Raw genomic sequence first — 15383 nt, 5'->3', positions numbered from 1 at the left:
TTAGCCTGGAGAAGAGGTGGTTAAGGGGTGATATGATAGCCATGTTCAAATATATAAAAGGATGTCACATAGAGGAGGGAGAAAGGTTGTTTTCTGCTGCTCCAGAGAAGCGGACACGGAGCAATGGAACCAAACTACAAGAAAGAAGATTCCACCTAAACATTAGGAAGAACTTCCTGACAGTAAGAGCTGTTCGACAGTGGAATTTGCTGCCAAGGAGCGTGGTGGAGTCTCCTTCTTTGGAAGTCTTTAAGCAGAGGCTTGACAACCATATGTCAGGAGTGCTCTGATGGTGTTTCCTGCTTGGCAGGGGGTTGGACTCGATGGCCCTTGTGGTCTCTTCCAACTCTATGATTCTGTGATTCTGTGAAATCTTCACCAAGGCCAACTATCCAGACTGGTCCTACATGGGCCAGAAAAAAAGCCAAGGAAGTCCCCAAATAGGAGTTCCATCACAGAAGGAGAAAGGAAAAAGGATAGAGGGGAAGGGGATCAAGCTGATTCCAATCCAAAGGCCAGGCGGAACAACTCTGTCTTACAGGCCCTGCGGAAAGAAATCAGATCCTGCAGGGCCTTGGTCTCATGAGACAGAGCGTTCCACCAGGCCGGAGCCAGTGTTGAAAAGGCCCTGGCTCTGGTTGAAGCTAATCTAACTTCCTTAGGGCCCGGGACCTCTAGGTTGTTGTTATTTATGGACCTTAAGGTCCTCCGTGGGGCATACCGGTCCCGTAGGTACAAGGGTCCTAGGCTGTAAAGGGCTTTAAAGGTCAAAACCAGCACCTTAAATCTGACCCTGTACTCCACCGGGAGCCAGTGCAGCTGAAAAAGCACTGGGTGAATATGCTCCCATAGCAGAAACCCTGTGAGGAGTCTCACTGCAGCATTCTGCACCCTCTGGAGTTTCTGGGACAGCTTCAAGGGCAGCCCCGCGAAGAGCGAATTACAGTAGTCAAGCCTGGAGGTGACCGTCGCATGGATTACTGTGGCCAGGTTGGGGCGGGAAAGGTAAGGGACCAACTGCTTGATCCTACGCTAGGTCCTACGCTGTACTGAGGGATGGGAAACCTGTGGCTCTTGAGAGGTTATTGGACGCCAACTCCCACCATCCCAGCAAGCATTAAACTGATAAGAACAGATACTACACTTAGCCAAAACACCCATCCCAGCCAGCATGGCCCATAATGATGGATGAGAGTTGTAGCCAAAGAACATTCCTTAATATTGCTTTCCACTGTAGTGCCCCCCTCCCAGTGAAGCGCAGAAGAGGGTGACAAGATTATGCATTCCGGATTAATGTTTCCACAAATTACTCCATCTACAGGAGAGAACCAAGAACCTTTTCATATACTGCATTTTTAAGGACGTGAAAGTGTGAATGCAACAAACCAGTATTTTTAAAAACGCACGAGTTACACAGATGCAGTCAATACGGAGTTAAGATTGGCTAAAGCGCCTTGTATGCTTGGCAGCAAACCTGGTTTCTTGCTGTGCGATGTGTGGAATGGGCCAAGTATTCCCTGAAGGAGGAGATTTTTATTTGTAAGGATCTCTGAGTATCTTTGCAAATATATACAGTGGTACAGATGTTTCAGGTTGCAGACGCTTCAGGTTAAAGACTCTGCTAACCCAGAAACAGTACCTCAGGTTAAGAACTTTGCTTCAGGATGAGAACAGAAATCACACGGCGGCTGCACAGCAGGCCCCATTAGCTAAAGTGGTACCTCAGGTTAAGAACAGTTTCAGGTTAAGATTGGACCTCCAGAACGAATTAAGTTCTTAACCTGAGGTACCACTGCATATATATTAGAAAAGCTCTTCACTCATGTGCCAACAGTGTAAACTCTGGTGACTCCCAATCTGTCAAATGTTCCTGCATTTGGCTAAAATCAGAGCTGTTTAACAAAGAAGCTGCATGCATAAAACCTGACAGAGCTATCGAGTGAATAGAAAATGTCTTTTTAAAGCAAAGACGACCAGTCTCCGTCATTTAAATACGTTTGTTGTAAATATCTTTATTATTCTCCCACTGTAAAGTCTGTTACATATGCACCTAATAAAAATGAACATTTGTCCCAGGAGGGTGCACTGTACATGACTTGAAATTTCATTTCAAGACAACTTATGAGAAAATCAATTTGGTATGTTGGGTTACATAAATTAGTGATGACAGGTTTTTGTGCATAAAACATTTATGAGAGGGCTAGGAGATCATGATACACAAACTTTTAAGAATAATTTTTGATATCATATTCTGCTCTTTACTGGGAACCATGTGTTCACATGCCACTTTTTATTTATTTCTATTTCAGTCCATGATATATTGCTGTCTTGGCAGCAAGTTTCCTAATAAAGGGGTTCATATGCTTGTCTGTAAAAGGTGGTTCCTCGTTTGCAGAGAGTCTTCTTTTGCCATTTGTATGAAAGGCGCAAAAAAAATTTTATATGCATAAAGAGCAAAAAATATTGGCAAAGTTAGAAATTCATCTACCCTGTCTTCGTGTTTTATAGGCTTTGATTTCATAAACAAAAGTATCTATTTGCAGCCCACTGTAGCATTTGTGACGCGAACATGGTTGTGAAACCACATTGCTGTTTGGCTTTACATCTGTGTGATGCTCATTCACATATCTTTGGACAGACTGAGTGTAGGGCTTAGATGTCCTTTGCCACTTCAACGTTGAAGGTTCTTGCATTTTTTAAAAAAAGTAAGCATGTTTCATTACATTTATGAAGTGGGAAGTATTTATTGCTCAGTTTGCTAGATGAAGTCCAAAGATTCTGGTGTTGTTTACTTACTCTGAAATTTGTAGTTTTCAGGCGGACAGATCTTGTTCTGTGTGACTGAATCTGTGGGGATGGGAAATGAAGGATATTATTTAGAGCGGACCAACAGATTTGCATAGAAGCAGACACTAAACTGGGAGATCTATTTGCACACCGAATGGGAGAATCACCTTTCAGCCTGGATGTTGAACCCACCTGGCCTAGTAGGTTCAAGACTGAGCTAAAAGGAGATCCTGCATTCAGATAACTCTAGGATTACTCAGTCTGAATATTCTTTTATACACACTGAGAAGAAAGTGGAACAGAGTAAGGCCCACTCATAATTTCCATGCACATAAATGCGTAGGGATAGGCAGGCTCAGTAATGCAGCTAGACTGCTAAGTTAAAGTAAAGGTACCCCTGACCGTTAGGTACAGTCGCAGACGACTCTGGGGTTGCGCGCTCATCTCACTCTATAGGCCAAGGGAGCTGGCGTTTGTCCGAAGACAGCTTCCGGGTCATGTGGCCAGCATGACTAAGCCGCTTCTGGCGAACCGGAGCAGCACACGGAAACGGCGTTTACCTTCCCGCCAGAGTGGTACCTATTTATCACTTGCACTTTGACGTGCTTTCGAACTGCTAGGTGGGCAGGAGCTGGGACCAAACAACGGGAGTTCAACCCATCGCAGGGATTCGAACCACCAACCTTCTGATCGGCAAGCCCTAGGCTCTGTGGTTTAGACCACAGCGCCACCTGCGTCCCAACTAGACTGGTAGGCAGTTCAAATAGCAGCAGTTGGGTCACACAGTCAGTTTTTCCTAAGTGCCAGCAGGCATGGCTTCTTCTTTGCCACACACACGTGTGATCAGATGGGGAAATGTTGTTGTGGGCTGAAGTGTTATGTGGATATGGTCAGAGGAATTTTTATGCACAAAGAAAATGGAAGGTGTTTGACTATGGATATTGAAATAAGAAAAGCAATATCTATGCACTGTCAAGTTCACACATTCACATTTCCCTTAAATTATAGAGGACTTGTGTGTGATTGATGAGCAGGGATCATCATTTCTTGTGCATAGGAAGAACTAGATTTGTGAGACAGCTCTATGTGTGTATTGTATACTGGCATGTTAACATGGGAGTGGATGATGTGCAGATTTGCTTACGTTTAAGTGCACACACAGCTATGGTTTTATGTTAAAAAGTAATAATCAGATCACTTACCTAGAATCCATTTTTCGGATAAACACTGTATGTCCATATTCTTTCTAACCCTGTATTCTCCGATGCAGATTTTAGCCTGACGGGGAGTTTTGCACACTTTCCCCCCACAAAGCTGTACTAGCTCACACAGTTTCTTATGGGGTGGTTGACTAGCAGGAGATATGAACATTGCAGGATGATTTGAAAAGAGTTTCTGGTGAACTTCTCTATTTGGAAGGTAGCGCTGAAATCTGCAGATCTGTTTGAAGAGAAAAAAGGAACTATTCTGATGCAGTCTTTAGAAATTGAATTTTGCGCATAACAGCTCATGTGCACATGAAGTCTACCAAAGGGAGAGCCAAACCACAGAGCCTAGGACTTGCTGATCAGAAGGTCGGTGGTTCGAATCCCCGGGGCAGGGTGAGCTCTCGTTGCTCGGTCCCTGCTCCTGCCAACCTAGCAGTTCGAAAGCATGTCAAAGTGCAAATAGATAAATAGGCGCTGCTCCGGCAGGAAGGTAAACGGCATTTCTGTGCACTGCTCTGGTTCACCAGAAGCGGCTTAGTCATGCTGGCCACATGACCCGGAAGCTATATGCCGGCTCTCTCGGCGAATAAAGCGAGACAGGCGCCGCAACCCCAGAGTCGGCCACGACTGGACCTAATGGTTAGGGGTCCCTTTACCTTTACCTTTGCAGGCTGGGAAGGGAGTTGGAATTCATACCAGAGAGAGGATACAGAGAAGGCATATGAGTCTGATCTTGAAGCTGTGGTTAAGATATTGATAGAGTGATGTATGCACTAAATCTATTCCACCCTTTCGGGCATCAGCCATGCTGGCTTGGCCTAATGAGAGTTGCAGCCCAAAACTTCTGGAGGGCAACAGGTTGCCAAAGGGAGGTCTCTACAATGACTTTAACAAAACTGAAAAATGTTTATTCGTGAAAATACAAAGTGAGTTGGTTAAACGGTTAACGGGGTAGCCCTCCAGATGTTGTGAAGGTTGGTGACTGCCGGTGGTGTTGGGAGCTGAAGTTCAAAAACAACTGGAGAGTCACAGGTTTTCCAACCCCGGGTTAAACGCTTAAGTTAACGTGGACAACGTACACACTCTTTAAAATGTTAGAACCTCCTCAGGATAAATACAATTTATACACCTTTCAATTATTCGAAATAGCATTTCTCTGCCTTTAGAGACATTTAGGCTAATCAGCAAAATCCAAGAGAAATAAAACGATCTGCAAGAGACATTAATCTAGCTTTGCTTTATCTAAAATTAATAATCAAACCAGATTGTGCTAAAATTGTCCCATCGCTTTTGCGGCGCTAAAGCTTCCAACCTGAAGCTGATTAGAAGTGACAAGCTCTGTTTATGTTAAAAGCCAGCAAGAGCCGGAGTTTGTTAGAAAGAACATACACACAATGTAACTTGCTTTGTAATCCTGCTGTTTTACACATTTTGGAGGACATGATTTAAAGGGCCTGCTGTATTCCGGCTTGTTCAACATTGTTTCTGAAAGCTTGTATTTGTTGTGGTCGTAACAAAAAGTCATTTTGTTTTCACAGTGGTTCCAGTGGTACTGGCAATGTACTCGAGTAGACAAGGAAATTGAACAAGGAAAAAGAAATGGCTTCTATTTTATGTTTCACAATAAAGATTTAAAATCAGGAAATGCCAGAGAGGAAAAGTTCTAAACCATGATGTCAAGGGCTGTTGTGCATTTAAATACTTACATGCTGCACAGCTGGAATGGCTAGTACTGAGATTGTGAACAGAGCCTATGGAGCGAGTTGTCCATTTGAAACCAGAATTGGCAATCAGATTGTTTGAAAGAGGCATGGCACTACAGTTTCTACAGAAACTGTTCACATTTAAAAGCAATCAAAATGTATGCTTCCTTGCTCCGTTAAATCAATGGAGCAGCAATCAAGTACCGTATTTTTCGCTCTGTAAGACGCACTTTCCCCCTCCTAAAAAGTAAGGGGAAATGTGTGTGCGTCTTATGGAGCGAATGCAGGCTGCGCAGCTATCCCTTCAGCCAGAAGAGCAAGAGGGATTAGTGCGCACAGATCCCTCTTGCTCTTCTGGCTTCAGGGATAGCGACGCAAAGCCTCTTGAGTGAAGAGGGAGCGCTCCTCCCTCTTTGCTCAGGGGGCTTTGTGCTTTGTGTTGCTTTCTGGTTTCTTGTTTTCCTCCTCTAAAAACTAGGTGCGTCTTATGGTCGGGTGCGTCTTATAGAGCGAAAAATACGGTAATACATATATGAGTTTAGGTTAGTGTTTAAACTACTTCCATTCTTCTAGCTGTGAGAACTCTCACACACGTTAATGAATACCTGTAGGTCAGGGCAGGAGGCTCCCTTTCCCATATTGCACCTACTAGGAACACCTGAAAAGGTGACATCAACAAGAGTAGGTTTGCTAGGGCTGCCATATTTAAAAAATTGAAAATCCAGACAGAAAAGTCTAGTTTCCTGTGTGGTGCCCTCCACCCACGTTCAAAAAAGCACATGCAAAATTAAATGCCCATGGAAGTTGTCCACTTGCCCATACATACCTAAGTTTATAATTTTGAAAACAACCACCACCACCACCAGCCCTCTTTCAACTTGTAACATCCCTGTCTGGTGGTCATTCCTATGTGCTATTGGTGACCAGGGAAGTGACTGGTGAAATAGCATCATTTTTACTAGCATACACACGGACTGAAAATCAGGCCAACTTTTTGTTTGTATGATACTCTATGTATGACACCCAAAATTATTATTGTGCATGTTTTACATGCATGACGAAGGCCAGCACAAATTACCAGAAAGACTGAAAGACAGAAAAAAAGATGGAATACTTCAGAGACCTTCTCTGTGAGTTGCTTGCTGGACACTTTGACCTTTCCAATGCCCCATCAAGCCATGTGATTTTTGCCAGTCTACCCTCCTCCTGCAACACTAACTCCAGGGTAGTGTTTCAGCCAGAACTCGCTGGGGCGGATGTAGGCAAATAAACTGAATCCTGGCAAAATGGAGGCTCAGGGGTGAGTGGTTCCCAGTTCCCTGGATAGGGTTGCACTCTCCCCGAAGAAGCAAATGCGTAATGTGAGGGTGTATCTGGATTTAGCTCGGTTACTGAAGCCACAGGTATTCTTGGTGAGAAGGAGTGTCTTTTACCAACTTGGGTTGGTAAGATGTTCCCAAATGAGTCCAGTGCAAAAAGGCCCACCACTCTCTTTTTTTAAGATATAATTTTCATTAAATTTTCTGTTTGACAATTTAGAGTATTCATTTAAAAAACCTTAAAACATCGCTGACTTCCCTTCTTCTCTTTCCATGGTTCATTTTGCATAGCATAAATCCCTGCATATTTTATATAAACTAAACCATTCAGTATTCCATTATAACTTCCATCGAAACTTATTTTACGCTGTTGAATTTATCTTAATGCTGCCCACGTATTTGGGTGTACACAATTTCCTCCCATATATTCAATAAACATTTTCCAATCTTCTTTAAACGAATGTTCTTCTTGTTCTCTTATTCTATAAGTTAGATCCGCAAGCTGCACATATTCCATCAGTTTAAGTTGTCATTCTTCTTTGGTTGGGACCTCGCTCATTTTCCATTCTGGGGCTAACACGGGCCACCATAGTGGCATACATAAATAACCTTTTCTGACACCTGGGAATTTCCATCTGAGTTATCCCCAACAAAAAGGACTCTGGTTTTTTGTTTTTGGAAAGGTGCTTTTAAACATTTTTTTCAATTCATTATAAATTATTTCCCAATACTCTTTTACCCTTTTAAAGGTTCTTTCAAAAAGGCCTGCCACTCTCTTGCACATCCAGACCATATTAAGCAACTCACATATTACAGTTCTAGAATGTAAAGCTGTGAGATTACTTCAGCATCCATTATAATACTTAATAAAGTCTTGAGTCATGGTGTATACAGGCTAAATTCACAAATAAGAAATTAAGTGCTGTTCCACCACTTGTCCATTCTCAGTTAAAAACTAATGTGCTATATTAAGTGTATTTCCCCCTTAGTTGTTGCCTTTCTTTGTTTGTATCATTCAAGTATGTTCCATGCCCTAGAAAGGGAGAACAAACTAGAGCACGGAGAATTTAACTAAAATGTGCCTTTCCACTGTATGTTGCAAGATAAGCCTTAATACTCTCACACACTGATAAGAAAAGTTAATTTTGATAATTGTCTGAAATACAACCTTCCAGTGGGAACGCTCTGCGAAAGTGTTTGGCAGATGAATCTATTGTCTGGCAAATTTTCAATTTCATATTGAAAATGTCTGAATCACTTTTTCCTGCATAGCAAATACAATTTCTACCAGAAGGAAGTACGTGTGTCTATATCCTAGATGAAAGTGATTTTCTAAAAGCTACATATGAATTTTTTGACTGCGGGAGGCAATGGAAGACAGGAGTGCCTGGCGTGCTCTGGTCCATGGGGTCACAAAGAGTCGGACACGACTAAACGACTAAACAACAACAAATATATGAATTCAGAATTCATATGGCGATTGCGAGGGAGCTTCTCTCTAATGAAGAAACCTCCCCCCCGTCTTTTCAGTGTTGCCTTTGCCTTTGCCTTACTGTGCAACATTTTAATGTTTGTTTATTACTGTGGTGCACTGAAACTGAAAGAGCTTTTATTCCAATAATAACAGTTATCAGAAAGATTGTTGAAAGCGAAAGCCTGGCAAAAAATGCTCCCCAAAGATTTCTTTCCCAAAGTTCCTCATAAATGGAATACTACATTAAGAGCCGCGCTTTGTTTTATTAACCAAAAATACGCATTATGCTAGACCTTCTGTTCTATCTAAAACAAACTACAATTATTAAAAGCACAGTCCGGGTACATTCTTTATTCTTTAATTTTAGTTGAGATGCCATTAAGACGCGTAACAGTACCTTGTAGTGTGCCAAAGATTTTCTTTTTATTTCAGGCATCATTTGTGCTGCAAATGTTAGAATAAATGATGGGAAGGGAACACCATCCTCTTGGGAATCTACAAATAACTTTTTAAAAACCTCCATACCCCACTTTTTCATGCTTTAGCATGGTCTTAGCCACCATGGGTTCACCTTCCTTAAGTTTTCAGATTCAAAGCTAAAGGCTGAAGTCATTCAGCTACTTCTCTGAATAAAGATGTTCTTGCTAAAACTACATCTACAGTAACATGCAACGAATGAGAGCAGGTCTTTCAATAATGGAGGCTGTTGGGAAACAATGGCATCAAGGTCAACATGAATAAACATGAGTTTTGGCAAAGGATTAAGAACCAGCTTCAAACTTCAAGCTCGACGTCTAGTTTAAAGCCAATCCTTGCATTCTTTGCAATTCCACCCCCCCCCCAAAAAAACTGAAAACCTGTAGAATCCTGGCATGTATTAAAACAGAAAGTTCTAGCAGAAATCCATACAACATGGTGCTTACAGTGCTGAATTATTTCAGCTGGCAGCTCTTAGAAGACAGATTTACAAATCCACGCTTAATTTCCTTCCTTAAAAAACTGCACTGAACTTTAAAAGCAAATCAGGGGAGAATGTGATTACGCTCAACAACAGATGACTCAACCAGCACCTGAGAATTTTTTGTTAGTCCTGCGGACGGATTGCTGAACTTCCTGTTTCAATAAAATACCAAACAAGTTCAGTTTCCTTTACAAATAAGCTATTACATCAATAATTTTCAGTTTTTGTCTGCCTTCCAACATTTTCTTTGGCAAATGTAGAAACACTCTAATTAAAGAGCCCAGAAAAACAAGCATCATTCATCACAGACGTAGCAAACATCTGAAAGAACACTGCACTGGTGAATTCTCTTATTGAATTTGAAGAGAAAATGACTTTTGCCATATGGAAGGTCTAGAATAGGTGTAGCCAACATGGCGCCCTCCAGATGTTGTGAACTTTAACTCCTATCATCCCTGAGCATTAGTCATGATGGGTGACAGCATTCGACAACATTGGAAGGCAGTGGCATAGGCTACCTCTGCTTTAAGGAGGCAGAGATGCTCCCAGAACACTTTATAACACCGTTTATTATACAGCAGCAGAAATGCGATACACCGACTTACAGAACTGAGTAGGCCATATACTGGTCTTTGCTCCAAGAGGCATCTTTCATCACATGTTGACAAAAGCCTCTAGCACGCTGTTGATAGGAAGCTCTTAGAGGCAGCAGGGGTCTCCATCAACAGACCGGGGTGTCTTGCCAAAGGCATGGTGGTTCAGAAGCGATATAAAATACACAAGCGAGTGAGAAGATTGAAGCAAGCCCTCAAGAAGCAGCAAAGCGACTCCCCCAGGTAGCCTCAGTTTGCACGGCCCTGCGGCCGATCAGTCCGTGCGCGAGCTTCAAAGAAACTCTGCCCAAACTGTCCAATTTTATAGATAGCCAATGTGGCTTCCAAGACTGGCAACGTGCAGATCATCCATTAGCCACCCCCCACCAATGCCCCACTTTCTCAAAACAATATCCAACATCAAAGAAGGTACCCAGCATTATCCTCCACAACTGATTAAGGCAGCTGTGTGTGGGACTTCGCCTCCTCCCAACATTCTCAGGACATTAAAGACTGTTCTCACACCATCAAAAATTTTGACAAGACCAAGGGAGGGGGAAGGAACAGAGACAGGAAGGGTAACCATGTCAGATCACTAGCTCCTCAATACATTTTTGTCTTCTGGATGTATTTCCCATACATGGGGATGGAGGTGATTTTCGTTTGATTCCTTCTCCCTCTGCATCACCAATGGGCTTCAGAGGGTTTGATGGCCCTTTGGGAAAGCATTAGTGGCAGGTGGAGGGTAGACTGGCAAACATCACAGCCTTCCCTGTTCCACTGATGGAAGCCTCCACTCAATGAAATAAGCTTGCATCAGCAGTAGGATACCACGGGACACAAACCGATGTAAATCACAGCAGGTGGGAAACAATAGACAGAGGGGAAGGAAGGAAAGGAAAGGGGGTGCATGGGGGAAACAAACAACATACTGAGAGGATGAGTGGAAGAGTCCAAAGGGAAGAGAGTGAGTGATCTATAGTCAGTCATTTTAACCAGAACACTGCGTTTACTAAACTGGGCAGGGGGAGGGATACAAGGCAGAGTATATTAAAAAATAACATTGCAATCATGATGTACACTTTCCTTTTAGGTTTAAGGGACAGTTGGGGGCACATTCTTTTAAAAGCAAAGCTATAGGGAATGCAATTGCAACCGCTACTGCTACAAAACCACCAGCTTATTCACATTTCTACAAATGTTCACGTTTTGTGTGAAAGACTGCATACTTGTTGATTTGTACAGTTCAACTATTGTTGAATGTAACACGCGAACCCTCCTAATAGGTGATCTAGTACAACGCAAGATCTTTGAATCCCTTTCAGGGGTAAGGCGAGATGGGTGGTTTTAGGGATCACAAGCTTTTTCTCTCTCAGGAGCAGCTTTCTCACACACTTCCCTACCATCAATAGATGAAAGAAGAAGATATCAAGCCCAGCAATCTAACTTTTTTGGGAAAGATAACACCTGAAAACATAAAGCAAGGAAGCATGTGCAAATATCTTTGTTTTGAATTTTACAATCTACCACATTCAGGAACCAAAACACTGCTGGTTTAAATGTGTGTTTAAATATGTGTTTTTCTGAAGTCAAATGATAACACAGCAGGGGAAAATAAAATAAAATAATTGGCTATAAAAGCAATCACCCTACACGTATTTATTAAGAAGCAAGTCCCACTGTAGGGACACTGACAAAGGTGTACTTTAAGATATGTGTCTGTAGCATTGGAGCCTTCAAGCATCTGAATTTGAGTGAATGTTACACTGTTTGAGCTAGTTTGGTTTGCCATATGTCCTCTTTTTGCAGGACATGTTCTCTTTTAATGGGTGTGTAGAATGAGAGTCGTCCTAGAGATCTATAGCTAAAAGTAGAAGCTTTTCAAAATATGGCAAAACTAGTACAGCGGTACCTCAGGTTACAGACGCTTCAGGTTACAGACTCTGCTAACCCAGAAATAATTCCTCGGGTTAAGAACTTTGCTTCAGGATGTGAACAGAACTCATGCTCTGGCGGCACAGTGGCAACGGGAGGCCCCATTAGCTAAAGTGGTACCCCAGGTTAAGAACAGTTTCAGGTTAAGAACAGACCTCCAGAATGAATTAAGTTCTTAACCCGAGGTACCACTGTACAGTCATACCTCATGTTATGTCCGCTTCACGTTATGTTCTTTCAGGTTACGTCCCGCGGCGACCCGGAAGTACCGGAAAGGGTTACTTCCAGGTTTTGCCGCTCACGCATGCGCAGAAGCACAAAATGACATCACGCGCATGTGCAGAAGTGGCGAACAGCGACCCGCGCGTGTGCAGACGCGCTGCTGCGGGTTGCACTCTTTTCATGTTGCGAACGGGCCTCCGGAACGGATCCCATTTGCAACCAGAGGTACCACTGTATAGGCCGAGAACCATTTTGACTGGGGGTTCTGTTCCTGGCCCTCACACATGTCGACAGAGTGTGCACAAGCCTGCTTTGCCCCAGTTCCACCCCGTTTCGCCCCCTCCATTCCACCCTCTTCCAGGTCCAAAAGGACCTACACGTCAGCGGCCATGCGTCAATTGATGCATGCAAAAGGACTGCCCCCTGTACTGTTTTTATCAAATCCAATTTACTGTTTCAAGCACAAATGGCTTGCCCATTCATTTGAATGGACTGGGCTGATCCACATCTCCACATGCCCCATAATGCAGAGGAGATATGTGCTGAACACACCCAAGAGCTGCTCCCTTGTTTATTAGGCAAAGCCCCTGCCAGGCACAGGAATCCTGTCCATGTTAATAAGCATGCCAAACGGAAAGATAAATCTGCTTCCTGCAAATGCCGGGAGCCGTGAAAAGGCAAGCAAATGAAAATGAATGGTCCTCATACTAGCTAACTATGGGTGGGATGCATGGTAGGAAGTGGGGGAGGGAAAATAATCAGCTAAGAATACAAAATTTGTCACCGCCTGAAACTGATAGGTAGCAGACCTTACATGAGCAGCCTTAGAAATTGAATTCTTTGTATTTTAATTTGTTGTAAGCTGCCCTGGGACCTCAGGGTGTAGGGCAGACTCAAGAAATTAAATTAATGATAATAATAACTGCATATAGATAGGGCCATATACCCTTTGGGAAGAAATAAAGAGCGCTGTTATTGGTTTGTGCACATGTCTCTTCACATAGGACATTAGAACACCGCTGGGCAGAAGGAAGCAGCAAATTCATTATCATTATTGCATTGTTTATCGCCAATGAGTGAGAAGAGGCATTTCTTCCTGTCTTGGGCTAGAAAACATCTCCGTGCACCTTGCAGAAACAACAGGAATAATTAATTGCCACAGAATAACCCCCTTCATGTGTAGAATAAGGAGTGCAAGTTAGCTTTGCGTCTAGAATTTTAACATATAAGTTTCTGGGGGGAAATTCTCTAGAGACTCACAGCTGAAATTCTGTCCATTCAAAACTTGTGAGTGTCCAACAGATATGTGAACATTTATAGCGTGAGGCAGATTTCTAGTCTAAATATTCAGCAGTCCTCCCTTCCATATAAAACAGTACTAACATCTTAAGGGGGGGAAATCAATTTTGTCCGCATAATATGCAAAGCAGATTTATGATCATTTTTATTGCTAGATATACTACTCTAAATGAATGATAAGGAAGAGCCAATAAAGATTCCTAAACAGCTGCCTAACACTAACGAACTACGGTTTTTCTCTTGTAAGATTTAAGACAACTATAAATAGTAAGCTCTGAAGGTCTGTTTCTCCAGCTGTTTATCTAAAGCAGCAGTAAATTGTGGAATATAGGCTATTAAAAGAACCAAGGAACCAGGATTCGACCCAAAAGATAAACACTCATCTTCACACATTTTGTATCAGAAGCTTTAACGCATACTGCTTTGACATTTGAAGATAATGTCAAGTTCCTTTCATTTACGTGTAAAATTTAAAAAAATCAATGTAAAGAAGGGTCATTTCTCAAACAGACTGATGCGTAAAGTTACACAAACAGTGAATTGCAGTTGATTTAACTACAGCATTATTATATTCCAAATACAAGCTAAGGCTGCAATCCTAAACACACTTTCAGGTGGATGTCTTTGGAGTCGAACCTAATCTACGAAAGACTTTTACAAGCATACGTGAGTTTAGAGAAATTAATGGAGATTCAAAGGCTACTAGCTGCTCTGTTGGAGGCAGTAAGTCTCTGGACACTAGTTGCTAGGGACCCGAAAATGGGGAGGGTGTTGTTTGTGTTCAAGGCCTGCTTTCAGGCTGGCTTCTACCACCTTCTGCTTGGACACTATGAGAACAACAGCATGCTGGACTAGATGGGCCTTTGGTGTGATGCAGCAGTGTTCTGGATAGCTCAGTTGGTTAGAGCGTGGTGCTGATCATGCCAAGGCTGCAGGTTCGATCCCCGTATGGGGCAGCTACATATTCCTGCATTGCAGGGGCTTCGAGCAGATGATCCTCAAGAGTCCCTTCCAACTCTTCTATTCTTCTTATGTTTTTAACTTGCAGTGGTTCAAAATACTTCTTCCCCATGAGATGGGCCAAAAATTCAGATCTCACACAATTCAAAGCTTGGGACGTAACCCACAGTCAAGTGAAGAATTATTCATGTTACACATGCATATATATTATCAACTTTTTTATTGCTACTTGCCAGTGAAGAGTTATCTATTATCATGTGCTCGTCAGGGCGAGCTGGAGAGATGAGCTCAAACATGCTTCTTTGCCAATGACTGCAATACTAAGTGGGGACCCACATGTGTAAAACAGCCATTGAAGAACTGAAATATACTCAGAGTCGCAAAGTGATTTCATGCTCTTTATTCAGCTCATAGTGGTGAGGAGGAATGAATGCCCCCTCACAGTATGTGCCTTATATACATTATTTACACAATGGGCTGCACATGATTGGCTAATTCCGGAATTCTACTGTAAGCCAATCAGGTTGTGGATTCACTTATATCTGGAGCATGATTGGGTGGTTCCTGCCAACCAATCATACTGCTGCATTGTTCTAGGACCAATCAGACTGCTGCATTCTGAATCCTATTGTTCTAGGACCAATCAGACTGCTGCCTTTTGGATCCTATTGTTCTAGGACCAATCAGACTGCTGCAGTTTGGATCCTATTCAACTCAGTACATAACAAGAACAAAGCAATTCAAGACAGGATTTGCCTATTATCTGACACCTCCTCAAAGACAATGGGCTGGTATCAGGCTTGTCCTGGGCAAAACTGAAGTGCTCTTTGCATTCACCGAAGGGATTGAGATGCAGCGAAGGCTGCTGCTGGAGGAAGGAGGGGAAAGATGATTTTCTGCAGATTCCCCCTTCTTCCTGCAA

At 42.7% G+C, this 15383-nt stretch overlaps 1 protein-coding gene across 1 annotated transcript in view; it reads right to left on the bottom strand.

Annotated features, from left to right (window-relative positions):
* Window positions 1-1992: 1992 nt before the first annotated feature.
* MCPH1 (microcephalin 1) overlaps window positions 1993-15383 on the bottom strand; it is a 108462-nt gene continuing 95071 nt past the window's right edge. The window contains exons 12-13 of the mRNA XM_083432317.1: window positions 3990-4227; window positions 1993-2847 (exon numbers count right to left, since the gene is read on the bottom strand). Coding sequence (XP_083288443.1) covers window positions 2789-2847; window positions 3990-4227 — 297 coding nt within the window. The 3' untranslated portion in view covers window positions 1993-2788. The remainder of the gene's footprint in view (window positions 2848-3989; window positions 4228-15383) is intronic.

The sequence above is a fragment of the Podarcis tiliguerta genome (assembly GCF_965153285.1).
Source record: "Podarcis tiliguerta genome assembly, chromosome: 3".
In the NCBI taxonomy this organism is placed as follows: domain Eukaryota; kingdom Metazoa; phylum Chordata; class Lepidosauria; order Squamata; family Lacertidae; genus Podarcis; species Podarcis tiliguerta.
This window is presented reverse-complemented; position numbering and strand designations above follow the sequence as displayed.